Source organism: Ostrinia furnacalis, unplaced genomic scaffold, assembly GCF_004193835.3.
Source record: "Ostrinia furnacalis isolate ACB-3 unplaced genomic scaffold, ASM419383v2 OfSCF7471, whole genome shotgun sequence".
NCBI classification, from domain to species: domain Eukaryota; kingdom Metazoa; phylum Arthropoda; class Insecta; order Lepidoptera; family Crambidae; genus Ostrinia; species Ostrinia furnacalis.
The window spans coordinates 93,432-110,877 of NW_021137710.1; the positions used below are offsets into that span (position 1 = coordinate 93,432).

The 17,446-nt window shown below is 40.3% G+C and overlaps 1 protein-coding gene across 1 annotated transcript in view; it reads left to right on the top strand.

Moving 5' to 3' along the window:
- The window catches only part of HERC2 (E3 ubiquitin-protein ligase HERC2), a 57,274-nt gene extending 41,816 nt beyond the window's left edge, over nt 1–15,458 (top strand). The window contains exons 73-89 of the mRNA XM_028321133.1: nt 1,667–1,761; nt 1,894–2,000; nt 4,941–5,118; nt 5,484–5,607; nt 5,830–5,959; nt 6,040–6,146; nt 7,786–7,913; nt 8,424–8,573; nt 8,845–8,967; nt 9,263–9,473; nt 9,929–10,123; nt 10,578–10,750; nt 10,832–10,962; nt 11,402–11,565; nt 13,703–13,857; nt 14,264–14,376; nt 15,153–15,458. Coding sequence (XP_028176934.1) covers nt 1,667–1,761; nt 1,894–2,000; nt 4,941–5,118; nt 5,484–5,607; nt 5,830–5,959; nt 6,040–6,146; nt 7,786–7,913; nt 8,424–8,573; nt 8,845–8,967; nt 9,263–9,473; nt 9,929–10,123; nt 10,578–10,750; nt 10,832–10,962; nt 11,402–11,565; nt 13,703–13,857; nt 14,264–14,376; nt 15,153–15,321 — 2,453 coding nt within the window. The 3' untranslated portion in view covers nt 15,322–15,458. The remainder of the gene's footprint in view (nt 1–1,666; nt 1,762–1,893; nt 2,001–4,940; nt 5,119–5,483; nt 5,608–5,829; nt 5,960–6,039; nt 6,147–7,785; nt 7,914–8,423; nt 8,574–8,844; nt 8,968–9,262; nt 9,474–9,928; nt 10,124–10,577; nt 10,751–10,831; nt 10,963–11,401; nt 11,566–13,702; nt 13,858–14,263; nt 14,377–15,152) is intronic.
- Nucleotides 15,459–17,446: the final 1,988 nt, after the last annotated feature.

The window sequence follows — 17,446 nt, forward strand, 5'->3', positions numbered from 1 at the left end:
AGCAAACGCTGTTCGCTGTGACGCCTGATGGCAAGGTATATGCTACTGGTACGTATTATAAGGACTACTAGGGCAGCTATCACGTGGGCTGCTAGGCGGCGTGGAAGGAGCTAAAGTGCGCACGCCCACGCCTTGCCACGCTCTCGCCGCGCTCAATCCGGTGCAATTAGTGGGTGGAGAACAAACGCTCTTTGCTGAGACGCCTGATGGCAAGGTGTACGCTACTGGTACGTATTATAGACTAGTTTCAAACACAACTGGGGTTACAACCACGTGGGCAACTAGGCGGCGTGGAAGGAGCTAAAGTTCGCACGCCCACGCCTTGCCATGCACTAGCCGCACTCAACCCGGTGCAGTTAGTGGGTGGAGAACAAACGCTCTTCGCTGTCACGCCTGACGGCAAAGTTTATGCTACTGGTACGTCTTATAGACTAGTTCCGAGGACAGATAGGGCATCAACCATCACAGCTGGGTGGTGTAGAGGGCGCTAAAGTGCGAACGCCCACGCCTTGCCATGCACTAGCCGCACTCAACCCGGTGCAGTTAGTGGGTGGAGAACAAACGCTGTTCGCTGTGACGCCTGACGGAAAAGTGTATGCTACTGGTACGTGTCATAGACTAAGTTCCAAGAACAGCTAAGGTAACTGTCACGTGGGCTGCTAGGTGGCGTCACAGAATAAGTAATAGTACAGGTACAGAAGGATTACTCCGCAAGACGATTTAAATAAATGCGAGTCTTGCTACGACGCGATACAGTGGAATTCAGCTCGCACAGCACTACGTACCTACAATTTTATTCACCTACAAGTTTTGTCTCTTTCTATCGCGTGCCTCTCAACTCTTCTTACGCTGTTAGGGTTGCTGTCTAGTAGTGTCTAGTAAAAAAATAATTAATCTACTTATTTGTAATGAGGTACGTATGTAGGTAAGTACGCATTCATTATGGAAAACCTTGGGAGAGGCCTTTGTCCAGCAGTGGACGTCATTTTTGGCTGAAACGAACGAACGCATTCTGAGCAGTAGTCATGGTAGGTTAGGTTCCTATACTATCCTAAGCTAAGAATTATTGATTACCTGCATGGCCAACATACCTTTCAGCATCTTTGGGAAGCGAAAAAAAAGATAAATCCGGTATATTTCTTTTCGAATTTAAACACCCGAACGCCGCACAATAATATTTCTTTCTCTTTATGTCCATTTTTAAATAATACTTCGATCATAGAATTAGGTACTACAACGCACGTCAGCGTCCTGACGAGCGCGCGTGACACTCGACTGATATAATACCCGCCGGCGGGGCGCTTCGCTGTAGGTAATTATCGGATGTACCGCGCGGAGTGAGCCAGGCCTGGTGGCGTATAGGGCGCTATAGTGCGCACGCCTACACCTTGCCATGCACTAGCCGCACTCAACCCGGTGCAGTTAGTTGGTGGAGAACAAACGCTCTTCGCTGTGACGCCTGATGGAAAAGTGTATGCTACTGGTACGTGTTATAGACTAAGTTCCAAGGGCGGCTAGGTCATCTCCATCCATGTGTATTTGGGTTAACAACGTCATTCTGATGTTATCAGTATTCGAAATGGAGATTGAGTTTCTGGGTGTAATTTCTAGCTAAGGATATAAACAATACATTTTACAATGTTGACTTATTGAATATCCTTTCTAGGTTACGGAGCCGGTGGACGTTTGGGCATCGGTGGCATCGACTCTGTTTCGCAACCGACTCTTTTGGCCTCGATACAACATGTTTTTATCACAAAGGTATGTAACTGTTTTAATTAAATAACATTATTATAGCAGGAATACTATCTACACGTTGCATATTTTCTGTGTTATTTGCATTAAGCTATAATCTTAACAAGCTAAATTGTTTTTTTTTTGTGTTTATACAAGGTTGCCTGCAATTCTGGAGGAAAACACTGTTTAGCACTTTCGTCGGATGGCGACGTGTACAGTTGGGGCGAGGGAGAAGACGGGAAACTGGGACATGGTAATCGAGTGTAAGTTTTTCCACTTATTGTGTGACTGGCTACTTAAGGCGATTAGAGTCCTCAATGACCTTGGGCGTTTGACCTTCACGCCGCGAGCAACACCCGCGTACCCCGCACCAAAAACTCCGATTTGACACCGATCAAAAATACACGGGCATAGGTAGATACAGAATAGAAGCTCTTTCTTCATACATTACTGCCTATTATTTTAAACTTAAATTGATGAACCTTGATGTCGGTGTCATTTAACTCAGGCGTAAAGGTATTTAATAAAAATAACAAAATCCATATTTTCTTTCATAATTAAATAATAACAGTGCTACATCGAGTTGAAATGGCGCGATACGCCACGCTTGAGTAGAAGTTTTACTCAAATGTGACGTCACGCGAGATTTCAACTCAAATAATACTGTAATTATTCGATTATGGAAAAAATTAAAAAATATGGGTCTAATATTTTCTAATTATCTGTCTGACGGACTAATTAGAATTTCGATTTCATTACCCAGTCATCATCCCTATTGGAAGTATTGGAACGCATTAGTACCTAGTATTGTCTATGGCCTAAAAAAGCAAATGTTTCTGCTTTTGTCTATTGTCATTCTCTCTGTGTCACTTATGAAAAATAAACTGAAAATGTATTTGTCTTTTTATTAGAAATCCTTCATCAATTGATTGAGTTAAAATTTCGGATATACATGTAATTCGGGTGACAATGGAATATTGTGATGACATGGAGCTGATCTGATGGTAGAGCTGGAATGCCAGTGGCCCCATAGCAACTCCGGGATTAAACGATTCCATCGAGTTTAGGCTCGTTTGATTTGTATTTATTTATTATAATCCAAACTATAAAAAAAATTAATCCGGGCCTCTTCAAGGCGAGAGTGAATAAGCACTTACAGGGCAGATATGTACCATCCTAGACTGCATCCCACTTAACATCAGGTGCGATTGTGGTCAAATACCTGCCTTGCATTGCATAAAAAAAAAATATTATACCTAAATAATTTCATTACAATTTTCTAAAAATTGCAGGGTCTGATGATGGAGCTGGAATGTGGCCATAAGAATAGGCTAGTTTCTTAAAAAAATACTTTTGGTCCGTCAATTTTACATTATCAAAAAATATTGGACACAGGATATTTTTATTTGTCAATTAAACAAGTAATTACGAAGATAATAATATGATGCGATGAAATTCCGCGTGACGACACAAATCGCCACATTTTTAAGCATGCCTTGACGTCATGTGCCTCATCTTCTGAACTTTGGTGCGCTTCATCTCTTTAAATTTTCATGTTTAAAAATGTGAAAAATACATTTAGAGTTTGTTTTTGGTAAGTTCAAACTCTTGCTACTTTCTTGCTTTATCCACGAAACATCCCTATTCTTCGAAATTATTACGATCTACAAACGGAAAATCTCTGCTACTACGCCGCAGTAAATTCCCCATCATAAATAAAAAGATTTTTTTAAAAACAAGCTCTTGTATGCTAATAATGTTGGTTTCATGACATGCTCCTAAAATTCATCACCTTATAAGAGGATTTCAAATTGAAATAGATTAATTTCACTAAAAATTAAAACCAACTCCAAAACGACTCACCAAAAGGTAGGCTGCCACCGACTCGGAAAATGGCTAATTTTGTAATCAGTATCCAAATTTTTTAATAAGCTCTATAGAACAATTCAATATCACTTTATCTTAATTTTTTTAATGTGACAGGAGGCAAACGAGCAAACGAATCACCTGTTGGTAAATGATTACCGTCGCCCATAGACACCCGCATACCCGATTAAGTTACAGATTCTGACTAGCTCCTAATTTGGATACTGATTGCAAAGGCCTAGTAAATAAATAACTTAATAATTTTTCTACTTGTATTTATCTAGTGCAGTTGTTTCGGAGTCAATTATAGTTTTTTTACACTAATAGATTCTATTCAGGTAGAAAATAGCGTCTGAGCGCGTCATAATTCAATTGTATCATCTGACTGCACGTACTCTATGAACAATTCTGACATAAAATCTATTGTCGAACAAAAGCTGGGTTGCACCATCTTACTTCAACTTTGACAAGCGTCAAAAATCTGTCTAACTCCATACAAAAAACACCGGTTATCGCCAAAGCTACGGTCAAAGTTAGGTCACGTCAGGTGGTGCAACTTAGCCAAAGAAAAAATTCATTTTGATCGCTAATGTCAGTTTGCCAAAGCTACGGTCAAAGTTAGGTCACGTCAGGTGGTGCAACTCAGCCAAAGAAAAAAATCATTTTGATCGCTAATGTCAGTTTGCAGCGAGTGACACAACCTCCCCGTCTGAAGGCCAGCGGCCGACTGCCGCCCGCACCCCGCGAAGGCCCCCTCCACAGCAAAACGTTCGGAATTTATCAAAAGTTAAATTTATGAATGAAAGTAATGTTCGATTGAAAATCGCAACGTGTCATTTAAAGATTAAAGAATTCCTAATCTATTCGTGCAAAAATCTTTTAAATTAACATAGCCGTTTTGGAGGAGTAGGGAATTTAAGTAAAAAATCGATGTCCCGTATTTATTTTTTTAATCCAAAACAAAGAAACGTAGCGAAAATTCAAACGTCACAAATGTAGTCCTTGAACTGTTGTATAACATATATTTTTTTCAACTATTTCTATCCAGCAGTAAAAGAGGAGTAGGCTTTACAAAATGCCCATTTGGCGCGGATTGAGGACTCTAATCGCCTTAAAAATAAATACCTAGTGAACATGAAAACAAATTCATTGAGTAACAAATATCAAATAAGTTACGAAATATGCTGTACAGTTGAGAACGAGACATTATCCACTAGAAACGATATCAGCACAGGGTTTTGTCTATCTATAACGCACCTAATTTTAAATCTAAAATAATGCAGGGTCCAAAATTTCTTCTTTAAGTGATATCTGTCAACTGTACATCGCTTTCACAGGAGCTACGATCGTCCCAAGCTCATAACAGCGCTGGCCGGCTTGGAGGTGGTAGCGATAGCTTGCGGCGGCGCGCACTCTGCGTGCCTCACCGCTCGAGGCCGTATCTACACATGGGGTAAAGGCCGATACGGGCGACTTGGACATGGGGACTCGGAAGACCAGCTCGTGCCTAAGATGGTATGTTTTTCTATAAGTAAGGGATCATATTTGAATAGCGCGGCGAGGCACTGTACGTCGCGCTATTAAGCGTCTTTTTTAGTCATTTGTAGTGGAGTGTTTCGTTTAGCAGTGCTACATTGACCGTAGCAGCGCATGCGCAGTGCCACTTTGCGACTTTTACGACTCTCAAAACTTAAATCAAGCTTAGGCATGTTTGATTATTATTTAAGTCCTACTGACTACAGGCTAGATTTGAATTTTATTTTGCGTCGTTTTATAATGCACCTAATCCTGGATGCGTCCAGGCACATTAATTTGATTTCCTCTTTTCGTTGCGAAATATTATTGGGTCTTAATAGGAATATATTAATTGTAATTTTTAGGTGGAAGCCCTCTCGACGTACCGCGTGATTGATGTCGCTTGCGGTTCTGGCGACGCGCAAACTCTTTGCATTACGGATGACGACAACGTCTGGTCTTGGGGCGATGGTGACTATGGGAAACTGGGTAAGAAGAATTATTTACAAAATTTATTGAAAAGTATTCCCTCTGTGTTCTTTTACACTCTTATCATATTCATAGTCAATGAGAAAGTCGGATAAAACTATTGTGCTGAAGTTTGACATGAACGTGGTGACGTGACTGCGCTTGTTACGATCAAGGCTGAATAATTTGCAATTAGTTTGTGGAGAGCCTAAAAATGTATCCTCTTTTGTGTCTTATTTACAGGCCGCGGAGGATCTGAAGGTTGCAAAGTACCGATGAGGATTGATTGCCTAAAAGGATTACGCGTTATAAAAGTCGAATGCGGATCTCAGTTCTCTGTTGCTTTGTGTCAATGTGGAAGCGTTTACACTTGGTACCTTATTTTGATTATCTATCGTCTTATTTAACGTTTTTTGTATTTGTTTTGTTTTTAATAATTCTGATTATTTACAGGGGTAAAGGCGACTACCACAGATTAGGCCATGGCAGCTACGAGCACGTGAGACGTCCGATGCGTGTCACGGGCATGCAAGGGAAAATGATCGTCTCTATTGCCACTGGTAAGTGTTACGTTACCCAATAAAATAAGGGACAATATTATTTGATCCTCTAAAAACTAATTGATCTTTTTTGTATGTGCACTTTTAAAAATAAATGATGTTTTTTATTATATTTTATCTTTATATTAATTATTGGGTCTATATTAGTTGATCTACGGATAAATTATGAATGATCTTCATTAAAGGTAACATAATATTTATGTTTAGTATACTCTTTTAATATTTGGTAAACAAAAATAATATTTGATCCTCTTTTTTAGTTATTGATCTTTAATTTTGTTAATTTGATGATTTTTATATCAAGTTTGCCTTTTATTATTGATCACCTAATAAATACATTTCGATCTATGTATAACTTAACTTTAAAATATATTTGATCTAACAAAAAATATTATTGGTTAATATTTTTAATTAAAAAATATCTTTTAATTTACGCGGTACTTTGTGGTTGAGTAACAATCGTCCGTCATTGGTTACTGAGTTGGCCAAGGGCTTAGCGGCCAATAAGCAAGCAGAATAGTACATTGCCCTGTTTGTTTAAATTACAAGCTTTGCTTAGTTTGGGACTAGAGGCGCTATGTAAAATAATTTCTTACTTCTGACATCCCTGAACCCGACATCATAATTTTTACCTCTTTATTTTTTTCAAATCGCAAGGTTGATTTTCTCTTAGTATACCGATCTCGACCGTGATCAGTGACCATAAAGTCATCTGTCAACGGGTCGATTAGACACGATAAAAGCACTAAACGATATTTGTTTACTTTTAGTGCGACATCGGGTCGTAAGGACCTGATAATTTTTTTTTTCCAAATATTTACTGTGTTTGACGAAACAATTGCAAAACAATATTTATCTTTCGTACTACTGAAAAGACCGAATATATCCATCCCGCACCAACGCATCCAGCACCTAAGGTCAATTCGACCCGATAACGCAGTGTGAACGTGTTAAGTATGCTTTTTTAATAAAAAAAAATCTTTGAACATCAAGTGCCTTTAAATAGTTTCCATCCTTTGACTACAACTTAATAAAAATAAGTACCATAACATAATTATTTTGAAGATTATTTGATATAGACAAAAAATAATTTATACAAATCGAATTATTTAAAAAAGTATCACAATATTGAATATTTGGTGCTCATTTCTTTTATTTTTGAGGACCAACAAGTAACGATCAGATATAATTTTTACATCTCAAATTTTTTTTGCGTAGTTCAAAAGAGGTTAAAATATCGATCGATTTTATTTATTTTATGTCTCAAAGAAAGAGGATCAACCATTAAAATAGACGACCAAATAGATTTTTTTATTTGCCGTTTTTGCTAATTTAAAAAGATCATTTAAATACATGCCATAAAATAAGCAATAAGCAAGTTTAAGCCACTTAACTTGCAAGCAGTCATAGAACAACAGACACGTTAATCAAAATATCCGAATGATTTACGTAAAAATGTTGTGAATTTTTAGTTGAGTTTGTAGAACTATTGAGTCTATTCACTTATCCAGGTGATTGCAAGGCTTTCGAAGTATTGAACCTTTCTCGTTTCAGCCAAATGACGTCCACTGCTGGACAAAGGCTTGCCCTGGATTTCCACAATTGAAACTTTACCTACGATATTTTATTCCGTTAACAGGAAGCTTGCACTGCGTTGCGTGTACGGACACGGGCGAAGTGTATACGTGGGGCGATAACGACGAGGGTCAGCTGGGAGACGGCACCACTCTCGCGGCTCAGAGACCACGGCTGTTGATGGCTTTACAGGTATGTCTGATATGTTTACTTTCCGGTATCAATTATTTTTGTGATTTTAAATTTTCTTCTTCCCAGTCGGTACATTCTTGCTCTCAGTGGTCGTGGTCATCATTGTGAATCACGATGAGTGATGATCTTTGCAATACGGCGGATTTTAAGTTTAACTACATTTTTTACTATAACTGTCAGGTTTCTATGTTCATAAAGTAACATGTGAACAATGCAAAACTTGATACTGAAGTGACCTCACGGGTTCGCTTTGCTGTGAGCTATCTCTATAGTCACTAACATATTCTCTGATATTTTTAACCAAATTTAATAAGCAGATTCTCAGTTCACCTAGTTTATTTTTTATGTGTGTTTGTTTATCAACGATTATCTTTTGTTTCGCTGAAGTTATTTTGATGCTGTTTTTGACACTTATGTATCTCATATTAGTCTGTCACGCACTACAGCAACTCAGGTATTTATTTCTTGTGAGTTACCTGTTGATGTAAAATTATTTATGTTGTCAATCAGGGCAAGCGGGTGACCCGCGTGGCTTGCGGCAGCGCCCACACCGTAGCGCTATGCGTGGAAGCAGCGCGGGCGCCGCGACCGCCGCCGCCGCCGCCTTTAGAGTGCCATCTACTCAGAGACCTCGCTACCAGCCTCATCTGCAATAGATTGGTAAGAGGGATACCGATTTTAAACTGTATTTTTATTTGATTAAGGTTTGTGTAAGGGAATGTCTGTAAGTTCGATTTTTGTTTAATTTGAAGATGTATTTTTGAAAAGATAGCTGTTATTCGATGTGTTAAGGATTACAGTTGAAGTAGAATGTTAATTAGGCATTATGTACTTAACAACGAATCTGTATATTTTGATGTGGTGTCAACTGTACTTTGATTCTGTGCTTTATAGTGTATAAATAAATGTGATTTACAATTTCTTGTTTTAGGTGCTACTTCATCAATTTTCTGAATTAGTTTGTCCGAATCTACCACTACTGATTTTGGATGGTCCCTTGGATCAATTGAGGACATTACTGTTCTACAGCGTAAAAGAAGCGGCGTTTAGAAAGGTAAGAATCCTAAAAATTCATAACAAAGATTTCCTGTGTAGTTCCAGCAGATTAGAATAGGACCACACCCACTCCTCCTGAAGATGTCGTTAGAGGCCGCAAAAGCAGAAATGTAACTAATATCAGGCCTCGCCAACCCGTTGGACCAGAGCAAAGTGGAGGCCAAAACCTCCATTTGCCTCTGCCACATTAAAGAGGATCATTCTTCTGCAGTCGAGACTAAATGACGATGAGAATTTCTGGAAATTATTATCAATAACATGTTACAGCTCATTAAATTGATACCATTCTGCAGGCAATTATGGCCACAATGGTCCGCGAGAGACAGCACGGGCCAGTGGTAGAGTTATCCAGGGTTGCCGCGCGCCGCGCCAGACGTGGGGGCTCCGGATTAGCAGGCGCGGCGGGAATGCGCTCTGTATTCGGACAAATGGTGGCCCGGTTGCCAGCCCTGACGCACGATGCCTTGGCACTGCCGCATCGAGTGTGGAAGGTCAAGTTTGTAGGTAAGTGTCATAGTGGAATTCTCGAACCAAACATTTGATGGGAGTATTTTGAAAATAATTCCAATAACTGTAGAATGCTTGGTTCGTAAAATAATATTATATTCACGTAAACACACTAGCAAAATTTGGCTTCTATCTCAAGTGAGTAATTTATTGTTGCATAAGTATGTGGGTAGTTACACATAACAAAATTTTGTGACCACCACCCATATTGTAGAAATGAACCAGTGTGTCTGTAGCAAGCAGTTGTTTCACTCGCGTCCCACGTCTCATATTTTAACAGTGGTGACGAGGACGTCTCATATTTTTTTAAGAAATAGGCAAATATCTATTATTGCTCCACGCCAATGCGACTTGGATCCAGATTAACCCCCCATGACATCATAAAAAGCATATTGCATATTAACAATTTATTCCCTTGTCGTGTTAGTTCTTTCATTCCATTTATTTCCTAGGTGAAAGCGTGGACGACTGCGGAGGCGGTTACAGCGAGAGCATCGCGGAAATGTGCGAGGAACTACAAAACGGGTCCCTCCCACTTCTGATGGCCACGCCTAACGGGCGCGGGGACGCCGGCGCGTCGAGAGACGCGTTCTTGCTAAACCCTACGGCGAATACGCCTTTGCATCTTAACTGCTTCAGGTTCCTAGGTAAGTTATTTATTAGGATTTTATTTGACTGATTTGATCCTATCCTCATTCATTATTATTTTGATCCGAAACTAGACACTTACGCCCGTATTCACAAACGATGCTTGCTTAAATGAAGCAGCAAATCGAACGCACAGCGTAGAATAGAGCTCTGTGATTGGTTCGTGTGTGACCCTAGCGTACACGCACGCTGTGAGACCTCATAGTAATGTTTGTGAATATGGGTGATAGTGACAGTACATAAAGATGAACATTTTGGCATCAAATTCCAATTCTTTATTGCTATTCCACACGATTATGGATGTTCTAAGATTACATAGGTACACATATTATTATGTAGTTACATTAGTTTTTTTTTTACTTTTTTAAAATGTCTACATTGTTATTATTATGCAATTAAAAATTGAGTTTGTAACATAGTGTAACATTTACTGAACTTCAATTTAATTCAAAGGTGTGCTGATGGGCATCGCGATCAGAACCGGCTCGCCGCTGTCTCTTTCTCTCGCCGAGGGTGTTTGGAGACAGCTAGCGGGCCAACCGCTGCGGCCTCAAGACTTGGCTGAAGTTGACAAAGACTTCTTGCCAGCTTTGTTGTGTATCAGGGATATGACTCCAAACAACAAGGTAAGTGCTTACAGACCTGTTGTCACAGCTAAAAATATTACATTAATTTGTAGATGTTTTTAATGTTATACTGTTTTGTAGGAACTTCAAAACTTGGAACTGCCTTTTTCGATACCGTCAGCAGCAGGTCACGAAGTGCCTCTCTCTACGCGACATAAGCGAGTGACACCAGACAATAAGGATGAATATGTGCAGTTGGCGTTGCATTACAGGTAAAATTGTGTTAAAAAATCAACATAAAAGCATATCAAGCTAATTTTGCAGTCCTATCTAAAGTCCGATCGCCGAGCACGTAGTATTTCGTCCAATGACCCCAACCTACCAATCCTTTATTGCTGTCGCGACTGTGCGACGGGCGACCGCAGTGAGTCTGCTCGGCGACCGGACTTTAGTTTGTTTCTTCGATTATAAAATATTTTTGAGGAAACAGACGATTGTTACATTATGAATAGTTCTGTAAATATTTATTTCACTAGTGAAGAATTGAGCTGCCGGACTAATCCCATTTCTTGTCCCTAGTATAGCCATTACTACAGCTATGAAACCCAAGCAGTGAAAATTAAGTAGTCACGGTGAATAGCTGCCTGTATTTAAATCTGCAACAAATTTAATCAATTATAGCCTATCTATTAAGGTGCATTTTTCTCTTAGGTTACACGAATTCGACGAGCAAGTGCGCGCGGTGCGCGACGGTATGTCCCGGGTTGTTCCCGCGCCACTGATTGCTCTGTTCACGGCTGCGGAGTTGGAAACACTAGTGTGCGGCTCGCCTGATATACCTGTACACGCGCTTAGGGCTTCCGCTAGTTATAAAGGTACGTAGATAAAGAATGAGGGTAAAGGTCAACGCACATTTATTAAACTGGAAAAGAATTGTAACCGTATCAACTCGAGGTCAGTATTCTTTGTATGAAACACCATACTGCAACGCACACTTATCCGCACCGTAACGTAACGCCTCGCCTCACGTTTGACGCGTGAAAGGTGATGAAAGAATGAGGGTAAAGGACATTGCACATTTATCAACCCGGAAAGGGATCGTAACCGTATCAACTCGAGGTCAGTATTCTTTGTATGAAACTCCATACTGCAACGCACACTTTTCCGCACCGTAACGTAAACGCCTCGCTTGACGTTTGACGCGTGAAAGGTGATGACAGCACGCGAAAGGCGATACGGTGTTGATCCTTTTCCGAGTTGATAAGTCTGCTATGAACTTTAATCGACACATTTTTATTTCAATGAGCCCGCTATCGATTTTGTGCCTAATAGTTGGCACCACTGGTGATTGACAGTACTCTTCAGTGGCGCCATCTTGGTGAGTGCAAGTGCGATAGTGCTAGAGATGGGTAGTGGGTAAAAACCCATTTCACCCGATTGGGTTTAAACTGGGTGATTTGGGTAAAAACCCGGTTTTTACCCATTATCACCCATTCTGGTGGGTGAAAACAAAAATAGCGTTTTTTTAAAGTGAGAAGTGGTATTTGTTGCTAAGGGGGCGTTCTAGTGTTACGTAAAGCAATCTGGGGGGAGAGGAGGTCTTGAAAAACGTTACAATGCGTTACAGTGGCGGAAGGGCGGTTCGATTTCAAGTTTTTAAGCAGAATTACTTTGTAGTTGGTGTTGTTATTTGTAACTTTATACCGTAATGTCATCAAAGAGTCTCTCTTAGTTTGGCATCTTTGGCATCCCCCCCTCCATGTCCTTGCCATGATCACAAATTATTGTGTTCCTACTAAATTTCCTCTAAATCGGTTCAACGATTCTTGAAATAACATCATTTTATAAAATAATTGGTCTCATCATCATAACGTGATCAATTTTACGATTTGACCACGATATAAATGCATATTAGTGTTAAATTTGACTTATTACTTATTAATCAATAAACTTAAATGAGAAAAATTCAATAAAAATAAAGAAAAGATACCAATTAAAATGATAATAAAATTATTTGTTTTCACCCGGTGTAAACACCCACGGGTGGAATGAAACGGGTTTTTATTGGGTTTTTACCCTCATGTGGGTTTTTACCCGGGTGGAAACCCATCTCTAGTCACATCATCATAACTTGATCAATTTTATGATTTGGCCACGATATAAATGCATATTAGTGTTAAAGGACATCATCCATTTTGGTCCAAAATCAAAAGTGCCGGCCAATAAAAAAAAAGCGCTGTATTCTGACAGAATACGTCCGCCTTAGCATTTGTTACTATGACACCAAAGCTGTAGCACCACTGTGCGTCGTAGTATTCTGTCAGACTACAGCACTTTTTTTGTTGGCCGGCACTTTTGATTTTGGACAAAAAATATATGAAACGTGGATGATGTCCTTTGACTTAATACTTATTAATCAATAAACTTAAATGAGAAAAATTCAATAAAAATAAAGAAATTGGTATCTCCAATTGAAATAATTATAAAATTATTTGTTTTCACCCGGTGTAAACACCCACGGGTGGAATGAAACGGGTTTTTATTGGGTTTTTACCCTCATGTGGGTTTTTACCCGGGTGGAAACCCATCTCTAGATAGTGCTCCTACTGTTGCAGCGTTGTTGTGTTGTTGGCTCCACTGTTTTTGCCAATAGCAAATGATTATCATCTACAATGGCTCCAACTAGTGAGCGCTAAAAGTGAAAACTAATGTGGTTTTCAGGGAGAATTATATTTCTGTTGATCCTTGCCTATAAATTATGGTTTATATTGTCAACTCCAGTTTGGATGAGAGTCAAGAAAGTTTTATTTAATTAAAAATGAGTTCAATAAAAATTTTCCTAAGAAAACAATTACTATTAAAAACAATAAAACTAAATTCAGTGACTTGGCTACAGTAGGTATTTATATTAGTAGGAAATAATGATTGAATTATATGGTAGAAAAGCCTATAGTAGCTACCCGGTCTTTATAGAATATGTAAAAAAATACTCAAAAGTTTTTGTGTTCACAGGCATAGAACCAAACGCGCCGCTAGTGCAGTGGTTCTGGGAGGTCATGGAGGAGCTATCGGGCGGCGAGCGCGCGTTGTTCCTTCGCTTCGTGTGGGGCCGCACGCGTCTGCCGCGCGCGCCGCAGGACCCGCGGCAGAGGGACTTTGTGCTACAGGTACTTAAAGAATATGGTCGTTATATCTATGGAGTTAAGGTCGAGATTTGTTTCGGGTAGTTTTTATTTTGAACCTTATGCCAGTTTCTTTCAACTTTTCCTCGATATCAATGGTTCAGTATAGTCTAGTCCGTGAGCACGTAGAATTTTGTCCAATGACCCCAAGCTACCCATCCTTATCGCTCGCGCGTAATTATGTTGCAGTCGCGCTCGCACACTCACTGCGGGTGCCAGTCGCACAGTCGCGACAGCAATATGCGCGAGTGATAAGGATGGGTAGCTAGGGGTCATTGGACAAAATTCTACGTGCTCACGGACCGGGCTTTAGTCGTCAATGACCTTATCTAACTGTGAAGATCATTCCTTTGTTACCAAGCTACATGTTCTCTTGTTTTTTTTTCTGCAGGTGTTAGACAAGTACCAACCGCCAGACCACTTCTTACCAGAGAGCTACACTTGTTTCTTCCTTCTCAAGATGCCAAGATATTCATGCAAGTCTGTTCTACGAGAAAAACTCAGGTAAATAAGTTAAAACTGTGAGTTTATATTCTTATGTAGAACTGTCTTAGACACTAGTAAATGAGAGGACCTCACAAGTGAATGCTGACATCTGGGGGCCTAGACATCGAGTGCGTCACAAAAATCTATGAAGATTTTAGTTCTTCAAAGTATCCGTTAGGGCACAGAATAATAATAAGTACTACCACAGAATAATAATAAGTACTTCGGTAAAATGATGTGACGTGAGGTGCCAAACTGCAGAAAATGGCGGAGGAAATACATGATTTAGCATGAATAATATTAACTACTTATTTACCTCTTAGTGTCTTGAGGCAACTTAGAAAAGTACATTCTGTGTTTTTATTATTATTTAGGCAGTTAAATACTGCACAGTATTTAGTACACCATTTTCTTTATTTTCTTCCATCATACACAAGAATACGCGTGCGTGAGTTAATGTTCGCTCGTATGTGAGGCCTTGTCGAATAGTGTCCTGTAGGTGGGCCATCGTGCGTGTTTTGTTTTCGATGTAAACTCGCGGAGATGAACAGGCCTGGTTAGGGGCGCTGTACAATCCGTCATACATTTAATGTCATTTTATACGCAGTCACTAGTGAAGACGTTTGATGACTTTGATGTAAACTCGCACTAAGCCCTCTGAAGAGCGTAGTTTACTGTATTCGTTACCTGTTGTTCAAATAGATGAATGATTGAATGTGTCTAATCTTTTTGAGTTCTGCTATTCTTACTTGTCTTTATAAACCATGCAAATAACGTCTAACATTCGTTCACAGATACGCAATCCACTTCTGCAAAAGCATCGACACAGACGAATACGCGCGGGTGGCCCTCAGCGCTGCGGAACGCGTGTCCTCCGAAGAATCTGATTCAGACGATGCGGCGCCCGCGGTACAGCCGCCGCCGGCGCTCTACTCGATCACTAGGGTGCCCGCCTGGCTGTAGGCCGAACTAACCAGGCTCAAAATAGTAGGGGTCACCACCACAGCCACCAGTCAATTGGCACGTAAGAGCTGTCAAAATTTAAGACTAATAAAGTCTAATGACCCCAAGCTACATCCTTACCGCTCACGCGTAATTATATTGCTGTCGCGCTCGCACATTCACTGCGGACGCCCGTCGCAGTCGCGACAGCAATATAATTACGCGCGAGCGATAAGGATGGGTAGTTTAGGGTCATTGGATGAAATTCTATCTGCTCGGCGACCGGACTTCAGTTGAGAACACCACCTTAATTAACACTTTATGAGCTGTCCGAACGCAATAGAGTTGTTCACATCACCAGTCAACGAGGGCTCCGCATTTACACTCGCTAGTTAGTGCCTCTGGAGAGTGACAATACCTTACTTGCCAGCAGATGAGTGCAAATACGGAAGCTCTTAGCGTGGCGGAGCGCATCTTTCGAGGCATTTGACTCGGCCGCGCCCGTCATGCAACCGCCGCCGGTCCTATACCTACTCATTAACGAGAGTTCTCGCGTGCGTGACTGTAGGAACTAAATTGGCTGAAAATAGTACGAGGACACCATCAGTCAATTGACACTAAGAGTTTTCAAAACGCAATAGAGCAGTTAACTCCATTACCAATACCAGCACGTAAAAATTATGTCAATAAATAAATACCAGTTAGCGCCGCCAGAGGGTAAGACCATATTCGCAGGTCGCGCAAGTTTATGCGGTAGACCTTATTGAATTGTACTTTTTAGAAGCTGTCAAAACACGATTTTCCCATAGATGTCGATATTAGCGCGTATGGAAATTCGGTCGTAAATACATAGGTCGATTATCAAAATCACACGAGTGCATGATAGTAAATAGATATTAACTATACACTTGCGTTCGCACTGCTTTTCGTGTGCTACCAAATGGTATATAAGGTGCGTTTTTATATTGCAATCAAAATACTTATAGCGACTATGTGTATCAAATTATTATTGTACTGTCACCGTAATTGAAATGAGCTCGAATACTCATTATAATAATATACTCGTTATAATGATGATTATCCTGCTTTCGCCTCCGAGATTTATTTTACCATGTAGTACCCCTGTACGACAACCCAATCCGCACACAATATTCAGCGTAGTAGTATTAAAAAACAAAAGAGCGGGCAACCCCACCCCTACCACGCTGTGGGCTCGGTGTCCGAGCGGTCTCATTCCTTTGTGCGCACGCGCAACGACCGCACGCAGTATAAGAAAAATGCTTAAGTGACGTCACCAGGACGTTTTTACCGACAAAAAACGTAATTATTTTAAGTTGTGCAGTGTAGTGACGAGAATTAGACCCAACAAAAGGTTGGTTGTAACAACTATTTTGTGCAAGTGCTCGTACATTTTTATTATAAGCGTTGTGACACGACGCGTAACTTTGACCCATTTTTAGCTCCAAGTTAACGCGCGATGTTAACCAGTAGCCATTTTTTTGCTCCGAGGTAATGCGAGATGTTACCCAGTAGCCATTCTTTTGCTCCGAGGTAATGCGAGATGTTACCCAGTAGCCATTTTTTTCTCCGAGGTAATGCGAGATGTTACCCAGTAGCCATTTTCTGCTCTAGCGAGTTAATACGAGATATTAACCAGCAACCACTTTATATTCGGTCATTTTTGCGGGTCATTTTTTAACCAGTAGCGTTAATACGAGATATTAACCAGCAGCCACTTTATGTTCGGTTATTTTTTAACCAGTAGCCGTTTTTTGCTCTAGCGAGTAAAAACGAGATATTAACTACCGAGATAGCCAGGTATTGTAATATTATTCACTTTTACGAGTTAAGTATCTTCTTTTCGGCCATTTTAAAAAGCCGTAAAAACAGAACATAATGAGCTCATACAGAAAAATGTTGCGTTTGTACGAAACTACCCACATTAAGAGCTTGCCTTCTTGGCCTTACACCTTATGAACCATCAACCGTCTTGGAGCCTGATGACCCGGCGCCGCGGACGCACTCGCCCCAGTCGAGCCTCCGCCTGCTTTTATAACGACCGATGACCCTGTGGCCATACACATTGTTCAATGCTACAAAGGGTAACTGAATAATTTTGTTGTTTTGTATTTTTATACATTACACC